Genomic DNA, 14642 nt, shown 5'->3' with positions numbered 1-14642 from the left:
CTATGGTGTACGACTACTTTGAGACGAAGTGAAGTTAAGAATTTTGATCCATTTCAGCTTAGCCGGAGCTTGGCAGGTAGAATTAACCTTTTGGTCTCAAGCGATGTACGTAGTAATAAGTACTGCCCCGAATTGGGTATCCAAGGCATACACGGGCAAGAAGCTGAACGTCCGCCCAGAGAGCGCGATGTATGCGTGCTGTGATGCGTCTCTCGACTGTGCCTGCCGCATGTCGTGGGCGGCAAGGGTTCAACTTACACTTTCAACTTGTTCTTCCTGACCCACGATTTGTTCTACATAGATCTGCGTCTACATCAACCAACCAAAATATCGACAAATCGCAAGCAGTATGGAAGGATGGGCAGACAGACGGCGAAAAGCCGGTCTCCAGACAAGAGAAGAAGAGATCATACATCTTGTCCATGTTCCCGTATCCCTCAGGATCGTTACATATGGGACACGTCCGGGTCTACACAATCTCCGATGTGCTAGCCCGCTATAAGCGCATGAAAGGATATAATGTTTTGCATCCGATGGGTTGGGATGCCTTCGGTCTTCCAGCAGAGAATGCAGCTATTGAGCGTGGAGCTGATCCTGGAGTGTGGACGACTCAGAACATCTCAAATATGAAAGAGCAATTGACCGGCATGGGAGTTTGTTTCGATTGGCGTACGGTATGTTAAAGCTTGATGAGTAGCCCGCCTTGCGGGTGGACATCTGATTGCCTATGTACGTAGAACTGATGTGGTGCGTAGGAATTCATGACATGTTCACCTTCCTTCTATAAACACACCCAGAAGCTTTTCTTGATGTTGCACAACTGTGGCCTGGCTTACCAGGCTGAAGCAACAGTCAACTGGGACCCGATTGACAAAACGGTCCTTGCCAATGAACAAGTTGACTCTGATGGAAAATCATGGCGGTCTGGAGCTGTAGTTGAGAAGATTCAGCTCAAACAGTGGTTCTTTCGAATTACTGCATTTCAGGATTCCCTTCTTCGCGACCTTGATGCGCTAGATAAGCACGATCAATGGCCAGAGCGGGTTTTGACACAACAGCGAAACTGGCTTGGCAAGTCTTCGGGAGCAAAGATCAAGTTTGGCGTCTGTATAGAGGGATCGCCATGGGTCCAGGTCACAGTATTCACCACACGACCCGACACTTTGTTCGGAGTTCAATATCTTGCTCTGTCCATTCGCCATCCCATTGTCCAAGATCTTGCGCACCGACTTCCAAAGCTCCGAGACTTCCTTAGCCGTGCTGCCACCTTACCCCCCAATTCAAAGGAAGGCTTCTTACTGCCAGGCGTCCAAGCCATAAACCCCATAGATATAGTCGCGCCTGATGGCGTTCAGGTCGAAAAGTTACCCGTCTATGTGGCACCATATGTGTTGAGTGGATATGGAGAAGGTGCCGTCATGGGCGTTCCTGGCCATGATTCAAGGGATCTATCCTTCTGGCGGCAACAAAACCCATCAAATATAGTTTATGTCGTTGTTGATGCTACGCACGACCCAGTTTCAATACGCACGGTAACATCTGGCAGTGAGCTTCCAGAAGCATTGGTACATCCTGGCGTGCTGAATGAAAGATGCGGGCCATATGCCGGCATGAAGTCTGATAAGGGCGGCAAGCAGATCATTGCAGACCTACAAAGTCGCGGCCAGCTTGCATCTACAGCAGATAGCTGGCGTCTCAGAGATTGGCTGATCAGTCGACAACGATACTGGGGCACACCCATCCCGGTTGTGCATTGTCAAAGCTGCGGTGCTGTACCTGTTCCTGAGGACCAACTACCTGTTGAGCTTCCCAAACTTGACGATTCTGTCAAGGGCAAGAAGGGTAACCCGCTCGAGCAGATCGAATCCTGGGTCAACACCACATGTCCCACTTGTCGTCAGCCAGCGAAGCGCGATACGGATACAATGGACACGTTTGTGGACTCTTCCTGGTATTTCATGAGGTTTCCAGACCCTCAGAATGCCAAGCAGCCATTCTCGAAAGAGGCTGCTGAAGCATGGCTTCCGGTGGACACTTACATTGGTGGTGTTGAGCACGCGATCTTACATTTACTCTATGCGCGCTTCATCTACAAATTCCTTTCCAGCGAAGGTTTACTTCCCCAGTACCAGAAACGTGAAAATTTTCCTGTAGAACCGTTTACGAGACTTATAAGTCAAGGCATGGTTCACGGCAAAACTTTCTCAGAACCTGCAACAGGCCGCTTTCTGCATCCTTCCGAGGTTGACGGCGCTGAAACTGCAAATCCCATGATCAAACGTTCAGGCCTCAGGCCTGCCATCACATTTGAAAAGATGTCAAAAAGTAAGCACAATGGCGTTGATCCCTCCGTTTGCATTGCCAAGTGGGGTGCGGATGCTACCCGAGCACATATTCTCTTCTCTGCTCCCGTGAGCGAGATCCTCGAATGGGACGAGGAGAAAATCGTTGGCATTCAGCGATGGTTCGCCCGGGTAGCAAAAGTCGTCGATATGTGTTACAAAGGTTCGAGCAGTAATGGATGTGAAAAGACAGATTTTGGCGATCTTTGGGTTCGTTGCGAGAAAGCGCCTCTTACAGTCGAGATACTCAACGCGCCCGATCATGACTTGAAAAATTTTTCGCCCCGAGACCTTGACATCTTACTTTTGGTTGCCAGCACTGTCAGCTCCGTAAACCACACCCTGGAACATAACGTCTATGCCCTCAACACCATCATCTCAGACCTCATCAAGCTCACGAACAAGCTGCTGGAAGTATCAGATGTCGTCATCGATCAATCTCTCCTTTTGTGGGCAACATCTGCCTTGCTTCGCATGCTCGCCCCCATTGCTCCAACCTTCTCAGAAGAGTGTTGGGCAACTCTACAACAGGACCCGAAAATCTCAGTCTGGTGTGATCATCACTGGCCTGGCAGCAATAAGTTCATTTTTCAAACTCCTTTCCCATCCTCTCCTCTCACACCAGAAGCGCAGACTCTACTCCAGTCGCAATGGAAGTCTGTCAACTGCGCGGTGCAGGTCGACGGAAAACTGAGATTTAGCATGGACATTCCGCCTCAATTCTTCCACAAAGGAGACAAACAAGGAATAAGCAAGAACAGAAAGGAAGCTGACGTCCAGATGATGCAAAAAGATTTAGCGCAACTGATAGTGAACTCTACTGAAGGCAGGTACTGGCTTAGGGAGAAAAACCAATGGGACAAGAGGAAGAGGTTCATTGTGGTAAACAAGCCAGATGGAAGTAAGCTTGTGAATGTTGTGTTCAGAAAATGAGGAGTCTCGAATCGACGCAAAGCTACATGACCCAGCATTCCAGGGTCACTCAGCCCGCCCGCCCCTGAACAAGGCAGGACAAGACCCAAAGGAGCAAGTCAAGGGGATCAATCTGCCACAGGGCTAGCATCTGGCAGAACAAAATAGCGCTTCCAAAACGAAAGAATAGCCCAACTTGGAATTGGAGTCTGACTGGCAGAGGAAGAGGAGGTTCATGACCGTTAGCTAGCCGGATAGAAATAGGCCTTTCAAAGTCGTCTTCTAATCCAGGAGATAGCGCGAAGCGAAATGCCAATCAAGGGGGCACATTTCCGGAAGTCACACAAGCGAGGCGAGCTGTAATATCAGGGGCGTTGTTTGCGATTGTACGATATGTGTATGTCCGAGTAGGTTACAGAAAGAAAGACGCAGAAAGAAGTCTATTGCTCCGCTCTACTTGTGCTATTATTTCCTGTTCGGTGGTGTTTAGATGAAATTTCTATGCTCGTTGATGGTGATTCGGACCTAGCGTCTGATATCTATGTAAGCTGAATTGTACATGCCTGTGGTCATACAGCGGACATGTAAGCCATCGCTAAACAGCTCATGAGGCTGTTGTCGCACTTGACGGATCCCAGTAATGCTATTTTGGGAGTACATCTTGAAGCCATCACGGTTCTTCAACCTCAGCGCGTCCTTCAACCAGCGCTCCAGAGGACCGCCATATTCGATGAATTTCCCCTTGCACATCTATATCCACACCTAAGGTACATCTCAACCCAGTTTCCTCCCCAGCTTATCCTCCACCGCCGCCTTCAATTCCTGGCCCGTCGGCATACTAACCCTACTTCCTCTTCTCCTCCTCGTCTCAACCTCGGTCCTAATCTCCTTCAACGCCTCATCAATATCCCTCCCTGGATCACTGGGCAATCCCAACGTCGGCTGACCTAACGTCTCTTGACTAGCCGTCCTCTGCACCCGTGGATGATTGCGCTTGTTGATCTGCTTGATGAGATACTGCTTTGCTGGGGAAGCAAAGAACCCCATCGTCGCCGCCACGCCGATGATGCAGTAGAAATATACTCTGGACCAGAGTTTGATGGAGTCGGAGAAACCCAAGATGACGAAGGGTGCGACGGTGAAGCAGAAGGCGAGTTGGGTGGCTAGAAAGGAGAGGAAGTCGTAATATTTTTTATTTTGGGTGGAGGTTTTGCCGTCTGGGCTTAGGAAGAAGGGGCGCACGTAGCGGCGGGAGTTCTTGGCTACGGTCTGGATGAAGGCAGCTAAGATGAAGGTGAGGTAGTAGCCTGGGTAGAAGCCGTGCCAGAAGGCACTGGTGGCAAAGGTGGCGAGGCTGGCTCGGAAGCCGGGTTTTTTGCCTTTTGGGGTGACTCGGAGGTAGACGTAGTTGCGGAGCCAGGCATTGGTGTTCTTGTTCCAACTGTCGAGGTATGCACGCGAATTTTGGGCTGTCTCCAGGTGATAGGGATTGACATTTTCAAGTCGGTTCCATTTGGCCTTGCCAGTCTTCGGGTCGATCCCATTGTACCCCATACCAGAAAGGATACAAGCACCTTCGGTGAGAGACCAGACGCCGTAGTACTTCAGGCGAGCTGTGAATGCCAGCATGTAAATATACCAGACTCGACGGATGAAGGAATATTGCATGTAGTCATCGGCCAGGACGAAAGGGACTGTGTACCATGAAGAGAACTTGATGAATAGAAATATCCAGGCTAACCCAACTACTGCCTTCCATGCCGCGGGCTTTCCACTTCTTGGTATCCTGCGTTTCTTGCGGGTTGGTGGCGCCTTTGCAGGGTCTACATCTGGCGGTAGATCGAACATTGACGTCTCCAGCCACTTCTTGAAATCATTGAAGTCGAACGCAGGTCCAGCGAAAAGGGAGGGAAAGAAGAGGACATAGCCTGCGTAGTCAAGGAGATTTGGCATTTCGATAACAGCTCGATCTCGCTGATGCTCTGTAAGACTCTCTTGCTTCAATCGACCATCATGTACGTTCCAGCAGAACGCGCTCAGCTTCATGAGCATTACCATCTGTGCTCCGGTGATGTCCACTCTGGAAGGGTTATTGGTGAACTGCCGCTCGAGATGGTTGATTGACATGTGACCCATCAGAAACGCAAAGCCAATCCATGGCATAAAGCTACCGTCAATATAGTAGGCAATTGCATAAGTTCCTCCGGCGCTGTATAGGATCGTTCTCATCCCGTCCCAGAGGCCGAATAGGCCCACTAGGTAGAACAATGAGACGGCAATGATAAAGACGTTCTTTTGCCATGGCTTCGTGTCTGGAAGTCGTTTCAGTACGGCCGCGAGCGGGTATGAGAGGAGAAAGGATGCAATCAGCTTGATTTCGTCGACCGATGCACCTGTCGCCCTTGCGACCGGATCAAACGCTGCCCATGTCAATTGGGACTACCTGGCTACCTGGCAGAGGGAAGATGTACTTACGCGCATTGATGTAGGGCAGCATCCTTTTGGCCCAGGATGTCCCATATACCTACACCTGGCCAGATCGAACAGCAAGACAATTCTGTCGTAAAATAGAACAAATTCGTGGGGAAGTCACTGTAGACCTACGTAGTACGCTTTTTGGTCCGTGGCATCTGATCCGCTTCAGGACGGGACCCTGCATCCTGCATCTTGCATCCTGCATCCTCACAATGCAGATGTCCCTGTCAACACAAAGCAATTCTTACAGATCACAGGATAGCATAGGGCGAAACTGCCCACACCTCAGCATCGACCCCGATAAACTCCACTTCCGGTGACATGAAGAGAACTCAAGATGGATGTCGCCTCTGCCATCTCGGGCTATGTATCGAAGATGGTGTCCGTGGGAGACAGTCCCACAGGCACATCTACAGCGAAAATGAAGATATTGCTACTCGATAGCGAGACTGTAAGAGCTCTTGCGTTGTGGCGGACGTGGACTGATGCTCACTAGGTATCGATACTCTCTACCGCCATAACTCAATCAGCCCTGCTCAAGCATGAGGTGTTTCTCATTGACAGGCTCGACAACCATGCGAGGGAGAAGATGCGACATTTGAGGTGCCTATGCTTCGTTCGACCTTCGCCAGACTCAGTACAATTCTTGATCGACGAGCTGAGAGCACCCAAATACGGAGAATACAACATCTACTTCAGCAACATTATCCGCAAATCGTCATTGGAACGTCTGGCTGAGGCGGACGATCATGAGGTCGTCAAGGCGGTGCAGGAGTACTTTGCAGACTATATCGTGATCAATCCAGACCTGATGTCTTTGAGCCTAGCATATCCGAAGCAGAGGATATGGAGTCACAGTGCAGACCTTTGGAACAGCGATGCGCTACAACGAAGTACAGAAGGAATCATTGCCTTACTGCTATCGCTCAAGAAGAAGCCTTTCATCCGCTACGAGAAGAACAGTCTAATGGCCAAAAAGCTCGCTACTGAAGTCCGATATCAACTGACACAAGAAGAGCAACTATTCGACTTCCGTAAAACCGATACACCTCCAATCCTGCTCATCCTCGACCGGCGCGACGACCCCGTTACCCCCCTTCTCACTCAGTGGACCTATCAAGCAATGGTCCACGAACTTCTCGGCATATTCAACGGTCGGGTCGACCTTTCCTATGTCGAGAATATTCGCCCGGAGCTAAAAGAGATCGCCCTCTCTCAAGACCAAGACCCCTTCTTCAAAAAGAACATGTACCAAAACTTCGGCGACTTGGGCGGCAACATCAAAGAATACGTAGAACAATTCCAGTCGCGCACCAAATCCAGCATGCAAATCGACAGCATCGCCGATATGAAACGTTTCGTAGAAGACTACCCAGAATTCCGTAAACTCTCCGGCAACGTCTCCAAACACGTCGCCTTGGTTGGCGAACTCAGCCGCCGTGTCGACGCCGAAAGCCTCCTCGACGTCTCGGAACTTGAACAATCTCTCGTCTGCAGCGACAACCACACCACCGACCTTCGGAACCTGCAAAGATTAATCCCCTCCCCCAAGATCCCTGCCGAGAACAAACTCCGCCTCGTCGCCCTCTACGCGATCCGCTACTCCAAATCACCCACAAACGCCCTCCCCATCCTTCTAGACTTGCTGACCGCAGCAGGAAACGTCCCCAGCCACCTCATCAGCACTATCCCCAAACTCCTCGCCTACCACCACTCCCTGCAACCCGCCCCCGTCGCAGGCGGCTTTACAGATCTCTTCGAGTCCTCGTCGTTTTTCTCCTCTATGATGACCCGCGACCGCTTCAAGCCCCTCAAGGGCGTCGAGAACGTGTACACGCAACACTCTCCACGGTTAGAAACAACCCTCCAGAACCTCATCAAAGGCCGTCTAAAAGAGCTCCAATACCCTTTTCTCGAAGGCGGAGGCCACACACGCGACAAACCTCAAGATATCATCATCTTCATGGTAGGCGGAACGACGTACGAGGAGGCCAAGATGGTGGCGCAGGTCAACGCCAGCAGTCCCGGTGTCCGAGTGGTGTTGGGCGGGACGACGGTGCATAATAGTCAGACATTTTTGGATGAGGTGAGAGATGCGGTGGAGGGGTGGCCGGAGGAGCGGGCTGCGACGGCGGAGGGGAGAGTGAGGAGGGAGGTTGGGCGGTGATTGATTATTTTCTAGGAATGTCGTGGAAGATGGTGTTATGGGATGGTAGCCTGCTGGAAAGGTGTGGGAGTGTAGTGTTGAGCGGGACATGTCACATAAACAGGTTTGGGGGTGTGTGAAAGATTCTTTGAACGCAGCTGGACCCGATCATACCCGAAATATCTGAGAGGGCAAGATCTCCTTCCGTGTCCTTTATTCTCCCACTGAGGAGTGATGTGAGGAATATGTTCAGATCTGGATCAAGTACAGCAGGGGCCAAACATGGCTACTCTAGCTTCACGGACATCCCGCAATGAGTTATAGCACCGCCATTTAAACGACCATCGCAATGCCATCCTACTCACCAGCAGCGCAGTTCTGCAATTACATACGCGTCCTCCCTCCTGCCGTGCTCTTATTTACTCCTTTCGCTCCCCGAATTCAAAATCCAAAATCCAAAATCATAACAACCCCTCCAGCTTAATCCCATCCAGCCCCCCCTCCCCCCTAAACACCTCCTCACTCCCTCTCCCCTTGCCTCCATCCCTCTTCGTACCCGCTCCTCCAGCTCCTCTGTCTCCTCTTCGAACCCAGCTCAACAACCTCAACGCCCCAGCCGGCGTAACCCCCTCGACGCGTCTCGCCATACCCACGCTCCCAGGCCGCACCAGGCTCAACGCCATTCGTTCCTCTGTACTGAGGCCAACGACCTTCTCGTAGTCGATATCAGCCGGTAACTCGAGGTGTTCGTCGCGCTCGAAGGATTTGGCTGCAACCTGTTGCTGGAGGATGTAGGGGGCGTAGGAGCCTTCTATGGAGACCCTTTCGAGGGTCTTGGGATCGAATTTGGATATTTCCACATCTTGTTCGGGAGAAGGGGAGGGGGTCAAGAGGTTTGAGGTAGCGGGAAGGGAGGAGAGGTAGGGGAGGAGGGAGTGCACCGTTGTGCCGGCGAGACGGAGGAGGTCAAAGGCGGGTTTGACGGCGGTGTCGTCTCTGATGGGGAAGCCGAGGTCTCTCCACATTTTGCTGGGGAGTTTCTTCTCCATGAGCAGATTCGTCAGCTCGGAGATCTTCCCTTGCTGCTCTTCAAAGGCTTCCCATCGCTTGTCGCCTACGACGCCGGCGGCTCGGCCTTTGGCGGTGAGTCTTGTGTCGGCATTATCGGCCCTAGCGCTCATGCGGTATTCGGACCTGCTGGTGAACATACGGTAGGGCTCGCTGACACCTTTGGTGATGAGATCGTCGATCATGATGCCGATGTAGCTGTCGCTCCGACTCAGGGTGAAGGTTCCTTTTCCTTGGGCTGCAAGACCAGCGTTGATTCCTGCTACGATGCCTTGGCTAGCCGCTTCTTCGTAGCCTGTCGTTCCGTTGATCTGGCCGGCTAGATAGAGGCCTTTGATCAATTTCGTTTCAAGGGTAGGGAGCAGATTGCGCGGGTCGATGTAATCGTACTCGACCCCATATCCTGGTTGCAGCATTTTTACATTCCCCAGGCCTCGAATAGTTTTCAGCATTTCGTATTGTGCTTCAGCAGGCAAAGTCACAGAGATGCCGTTCGGATAGATTATGTGGTTAGGTTCGTGGCCTTCTGGTTCCAACCATACCAAATGTTGCTGCTTGTGGGGGAAGCGAATGACCTTCGATTCAATGCTGGGACAGTACCTGGGCCCTTTTACAGTTTCGCGGATGTGGATGCTTTTATCGAGATTCGATCGGATGATCGAGTGAGTAGCTTCATTTGTGTATGTGGACCAGCATGGAAGTTGCTCTGCTCCGCCTATGTCGGGACGGGAGTTAAGATAGGAGAACGGTTGTGGAGGGGAGTCTCCGGGTTGGAGTTCTAGTACGGAGTAGTCAATAGTAGATCGATCGAGACGTGGTGGTGTGCCGGTTTTGAGGCGTCCAAGGGTGAAGCCAGCTGTACGAAGTGAGTTGCTGAGGCCAAAGGTTGCAGCTTCGCCCATCCGGCCAGATGGGAAGACTTCGAGTCCAACATGGATCTCGCCACCAAGAAACGTGCCAGTCGTTATGACAACTTGGGAGGCGGGAATGATTTCACCCGACTCTAGACGGACACCAGTGATTATGCCTTGAGAGAAGGATCTTTCTTGGTTTTCGGTCTTGGAGGTTACGATGTCCGCGACTTTGCCTTGGAGAATGCTAAGGTCTTTCGTAGACGTGAGCTCTTGCCGCATGTATTTTTTGTACAGGTCACGGTCGATTTGTGCCCTGGGACCCCATACGGCAGGACCTTTCTTCTTGTTCAGTACCTTGAACTGGATACCGGCCTTATCAACTATTCTCCCGCACAGTCCATCCAGTGCATCAATCTCTCGGATCATGGTGCCTTTCCCAATTCCACCGAAGCTTGGGTTGCAGGAGCACACGCCCAGATTGTCCAGCGAAGGTGTAATGAGAGCAGTCCGAGCTCCAGATCGAGCAGCGGCAGCGCTGGCTTCGGTACCGGCATGACCACCGCCAATGACAACGACATCGTACGGCCTGAATCGGTACCATTAGCCTCAGGCGCTTCGGGGGGAAGAGAATGGTAGAGAAGGGCTACCGGACACCATCAGCAACACTCGCGAAGCAACGCCGATTCTCTTTACATGACCGTGCGCGAGGAGTGTGACCCCATATATGCGAGACTCGAGGTCGCCATATCGGCTTCATCTTCGCCCGCTAAAGCTGCCATTCATTCTATAGCAGCATCAATGCTGAAAAGAGTTCATCGTGAATCGGATGACTAATCCGTGCTTGGCAACTCTCTTGCTGCTTTAAGCCTGACTTGAGATTAGCACCACAACCACGATGTATTCTCAGGGGAATCAACAAACACAACGGACCGACCATCACTATTGTTATATGTAGTAAGGACAACACCTGACTCTTTGACCACTATTCTTATTATACGTGTCTCAGCTGTCGTTAATTCGTTGAAATGCTATTGGTCGCCTTCTGACCCAACCCACTTTAATAGATCTCCTCCTTGGAAACACACGACTCCTTCTCTTCCCGCAGCGTTCTTGCCTTATATAGCTCATGGCCACGATTTAATACTCACTCCAGTGAAATCATTGCCTATAGCAGAATGGGTTTCCTCGAGTGTGCTGGCTTGACAGTCATGTAACAGAAATCGGTTCTGAGAAACCTTGGCCGACCCGGCGGGAAATGATCACAGCTTGACTTCGTAGGGTGAGAAGCTCTACTGCATCAGTAAGTTGTTGAATGTTTCGCGGATGGTAACTAGCACTTCTCGTTGTCAAAATCACCAGACTGACAAATCTTATTGGTGTGGGAGGTGGTTGTGATAGTAGTATTGGAAGCCCCTTTTGGATTTTCGTGCTGTTGCCTATAATGTTTTGACCACCTTGATGCGCTATAGCACTCTTGATCTATAGATCAAAGTACTTCGTTCGCCGCAGTCTCCTTGTGAGGACGGCTATGGCACAAAAATCGCCTCAGCAAAGCATAACAAAATCCTAATAAGACAGCAAGGCCACAGCCTCAATCTCGCACGCCAGTACCGGACGCGTACAAGCGTTCGTGAGAAAACGGTATGTCTAGCTGCTACTTATCAAAATGCTCGGATTACTTGGAGGAAGTATTCATGAATGCTCCAGACATTGGATGTGCTGCCCGAGCAAAGTAGTATTCGTAATTCGGGATGACGACCACTTGATAACCTGTCGTATAATACTACTCCAGCTCGAAGGTCTCTCTCTCACCTAGCTTGCTAAACTTTGTCGGAGGTAGTTTATTCAGGTTCTGTGGTTGCTTTACCTGAGGCCCGTTCATGTTCTCCGCCCATATTGGTCTTCCGTATTCGTTCCCACAAATACACTGCCCTAAACGGCTCGTCCACAACTTCATTCCGTGTTACTATTTCGTACTACTCACTCCCGACCCCATTCTTGGTCAGATCGAATGCCGTCATGCCGTTACGGTCCCCAATTGTCGTATCGGCTCCCGCTCCTAATAAAAGTTGAATGATATGCGGATGTTGACGCCAGCACGCAGCGTGCAAAGCAGTGCCCCCATATCGGCCAGCTCGGACGTTCAAATCGGCGCCCAAGGCGATAAGAGACTTCACAGTGTTGTACAGGCCATAAGATGAGGCGTAATATAGAGCTGTAGGAATATAAGACGACTTAGTCCCGGGAATTTGAAAGCCATGGTTGGAATGGTACAGAACGATTTGCAGCCAGAAATAGAATTGTGGCGTGGCTTCGGGTGTCAAGATTTTGAGTATGAGAGGTTGCAGCGCCTCTTCAGCATCAGAGCGGAGGACATGAGTAGGCCAGCTGCGGGCCGCATATGCGAGAAGGGGGTAATTTGTCAGTGTGGTTTTGATGGATTGAGACGATGCTAGGGGTCCGCTTGCAAAGTCGTCGTTGAGTAGGTATGAGATGGAACGCTCCGCGATTGTACGGTGGCAAGACTTCTCTGGGAAAGAGAATGGTATTTTGCAACTGGCCGACAAGAATTCTCGCACCGAATGGTGAGACAGTTGGACTTCATCAGACAAGTCATTGTAGAACGCCAGCATGCCGCAGATGTCTAGGATATCAGCTGGATCGCTTAGCTGAGACTCGTCATCTACGGCGGTAGCGCCCGGCTCAAGAACCGTTGCTTCGGCCAACGTGTTGAGCTTCAAAGGATACAGCGCGTATGTTAGCCATAGCAGAGCTTGGTACGCGTAGATCAGGTCACCCTCGTTAATTCTTAAAACGTTGCGGGAGTAAGAGGCCTCTAGCGTCTCTGGAAGAGCTTTGATGGCCGCTTTGATGGCTTTGTTGGTGCGAAGTTTCGAGATCTCATCAAGCTGGCATTGTACCCATCGGAACCTGCATATTGTCAGTTCGCTCGTATGGAAATTCACAGCTTGATCCGCTATCATCACGATTACAAGAGATAGCTGATGAGAGACACGTACATTCCTGCCGCTTTTTCACAAAGGCTCTCTCGCACGTACGACTTCAAGCCTTGGGCCATCTTCTGCAGACGTTGATCATGATGCAACCTCTGATCAATATATTGAGCAATATCTGAGCTGGCTGAAGTTGATGGCGCCGACATCTTGAGTGCACCTGGAAGTACATTGGCTATGACATTATGAGGACGACTGGATATGAAGAACTTTGTACCCGACTCCAGCATGGTTGTAAGAAAGTCGCAGATACCAGGTATGTCTTCAGCTTCATCCATTCCATCGAGGATGACAATACACGGAGGGTCGTGAACAATGTGTCGACGAACCATCGATGTCAGCTGATTGATATTGATGGGCCTGAGGTCACCTGATGAAAGTTTCGCTGCGCTGAAGGCTTCTTTGACAGATGGTGGAGTCCCCATCTGAACACATAGCTGCCGCAAAGCCGAAGCCAAGAAGGTCTGCAACGAAAGACTCTGGTTAGTGCTTTTATCATAGTAAAATAGAACCACCGGCTGGGCCCCAGCGGTCGACGACTGCCGCTGTAAAAAATGTTCCGCGCCGTAGGAAGCCAGGACGGTCTTGCCTGAACCAGGTGCTCCTCGGAACCACAGAACAGGGTCTCTTGATTCTCTCCAGTGCAGGAAAAGGGGATGTTCGAGAATCCAGGAGGATGTATTATCGCAATGCAGTCTGTAAGCCCGATGATGTTGGGCTTGATAATTGTAGTCACAGACCCAGTCCAATACACTCTGTTCTACCGCCAATTCTTCCTTGCTAGCAATCCTAGCATCGAGTGCTTGGAAAGCCCTCGACAGATCTTGGAGTTCTTTCTGCTGGTCAGAGACGATCCTCCTAATCTCGAATGAGTCAATGCTTGCCAGGCACAGCCAATGTGACTTACGTAGTGAGCGATTCCAATACAAAACTCAAAAGATCCTTTCTGTCGTTCGATATGCTCGAGCATCAACAGCGTATCCCCGCGCTGTAGTGGCCATCTCAACCGCTTCACGATGCGCCGAGTCTTTGTTTGACCCGCGACTGGCACAAGTCCTTCGAGCTGCGAGTCGACTGCCTTCAGATCTGCAGAGCATTCCAGCAGAATTTTATACACATTGAGACTCTCAAGATAGCTCTCGTGCTGATCTGCAACACTTTGAAGCCCTATGAGCAGCCCACTGAGATTGGTGACCTCCGAGGCAAGCCTTTTCGCTTCGTCAGGTGCATCTGCAACACTGCACCCGTACCTGTAACACTTGCTCACTATTGAGGCAGCAAGAGTACTGATCGCTATTGCGTCTATCATCTTGTAGTATGAAGGGTCTGTTCTGGGCAGAGATATGAAGCAATCCGTCCACGCCTACCACCTTGTCATAAAGGTCGCCGGGGATGCTGTAGGAAGCCCCAACGGATAAGACAAGTACTATTGCCAGCACCTGGCGGCATGTCATATAACGTCTATTGAGTATCATACCAGCAAAGGATAGGCAATGAAGTACAATATTCAAGCTTAAAACAAAACTGAACAGGTGAGCTGAAAATCATCGATCCTACAGACAATTCAGCTCAGCAAGCGCCCAACGTAGTGCCAGCTAGCCAGCGCAGCTGACAATGGACGTTCGAATATGAAAAGAGGTCGAGCTCTCCTCACTCCCGGGCCACTACCAACGCTGATGGTGAGTAATGTATCTTGGTACTTACCTTACCTCTACAGAGTTACTTTAGTCACATCCTACTCCCAGGATGAACAGAGTACTACGACGAGACAGGTATATCTTTGCATCCAACCATCAAGAGATATTAAATTGTTGCCTCGAGTACAACTGCA

The 14642-nt window shown here is 50.7% G+C and overlaps 5 protein-coding genes across 5 annotated transcripts; 2 read left to right on the top strand and 3 right to left on the bottom strand.

Moving 5' to 3' along the window:
• Window positions 1-103: 103 nt before the first annotated feature.
• Window positions 104-3275, top strand: EPUS_05508 (uncharacterized protein; the record flags this gene model as incomplete). The annotated part of the gene is made up of 3 exons (XM_007802314.1): window positions 104-234; window positions 302-674; window positions 756-3275. 3 exons carry the CDS (start codon window positions 104-106, stop codon window positions 3273-3275), a joined length of 3024 nt encoding a protein of 1007 aa, XP_007800505.1.
• Window positions 3276-4028: 753 nt separating this feature from the next.
• Window positions 4029-5751, bottom strand: EPUS_05507 (uncharacterized protein; the record flags this gene model as incomplete). Its single annotated transcript, XM_007802313.1, has 2 exons — window positions 4029-5674; window positions 5730-5751. 2 exons carry the CDS (start codon window positions 5749-5751, stop codon window positions 4029-4031), a joined length of 1668 nt encoding a protein of 555 aa, XP_007800504.1.
• A 315-nt stretch (window positions 5752-6066) lies between these two features.
• On the top strand, window positions 6067-7896 carry EPUS_05506 (uncharacterized protein; the record flags this gene model as incomplete). The annotated part of the gene is made up of 2 exons (XM_007802312.1): window positions 6067-6180; window positions 6226-7896. The coding sequence occupies 2 exons, from the start codon at window positions 6067-6069 to the stop codon at window positions 7894-7896; spliced, it is 1785 nt and encodes a 594-aa protein (XP_007800503.1).
• Window positions 7897-8336: 440 nt separating this feature from the next.
• EPUS_05505 (uncharacterized protein) lies at window positions 8337-10576 on the bottom strand (the record flags this gene model as incomplete). The annotated part of the gene is made up of 2 exons (XM_007802311.1): window positions 8337-10383; window positions 10491-10576. 2 exons carry the CDS (start codon window positions 10574-10576, stop codon window positions 8337-8339), a joined length of 2133 nt encoding a protein of 710 aa, XP_007800502.1.
• Window positions 10577-11773: 1197 nt separating this feature from the next.
• Window positions 11774-14120, bottom strand: EPUS_05504 (uncharacterized protein; the record flags this gene model as incomplete). Its single annotated transcript, XM_007802310.1, has 3 exons — window positions 11774-12728; window positions 12818-13650; window positions 13719-14120. 3 exons carry the CDS (start codon window positions 14118-14120, stop codon window positions 11774-11776), a joined length of 2190 nt encoding a protein of 729 aa, XP_007800501.1.
• Between the last annotated feature and the right edge of the window lie 522 nt (window positions 14121-14642).

This window comes from Endocarpon pusillum (assembly GCF_000464535.1).
Source record: "Endocarpon pusillum Z07020 unplaced genomic scaffold scaffold1611, whole genome shotgun sequence".
Taxonomy (NCBI): Eukaryota; Fungi; Ascomycota; class Eurotiomycetes; order Verrucariales; family Verrucariaceae; genus Endocarpon; species Endocarpon pusillum.
Note: the sequence above shows the minus strand (reverse complement) of the source record. Positions and strands in the feature narration are given on the sequence as shown.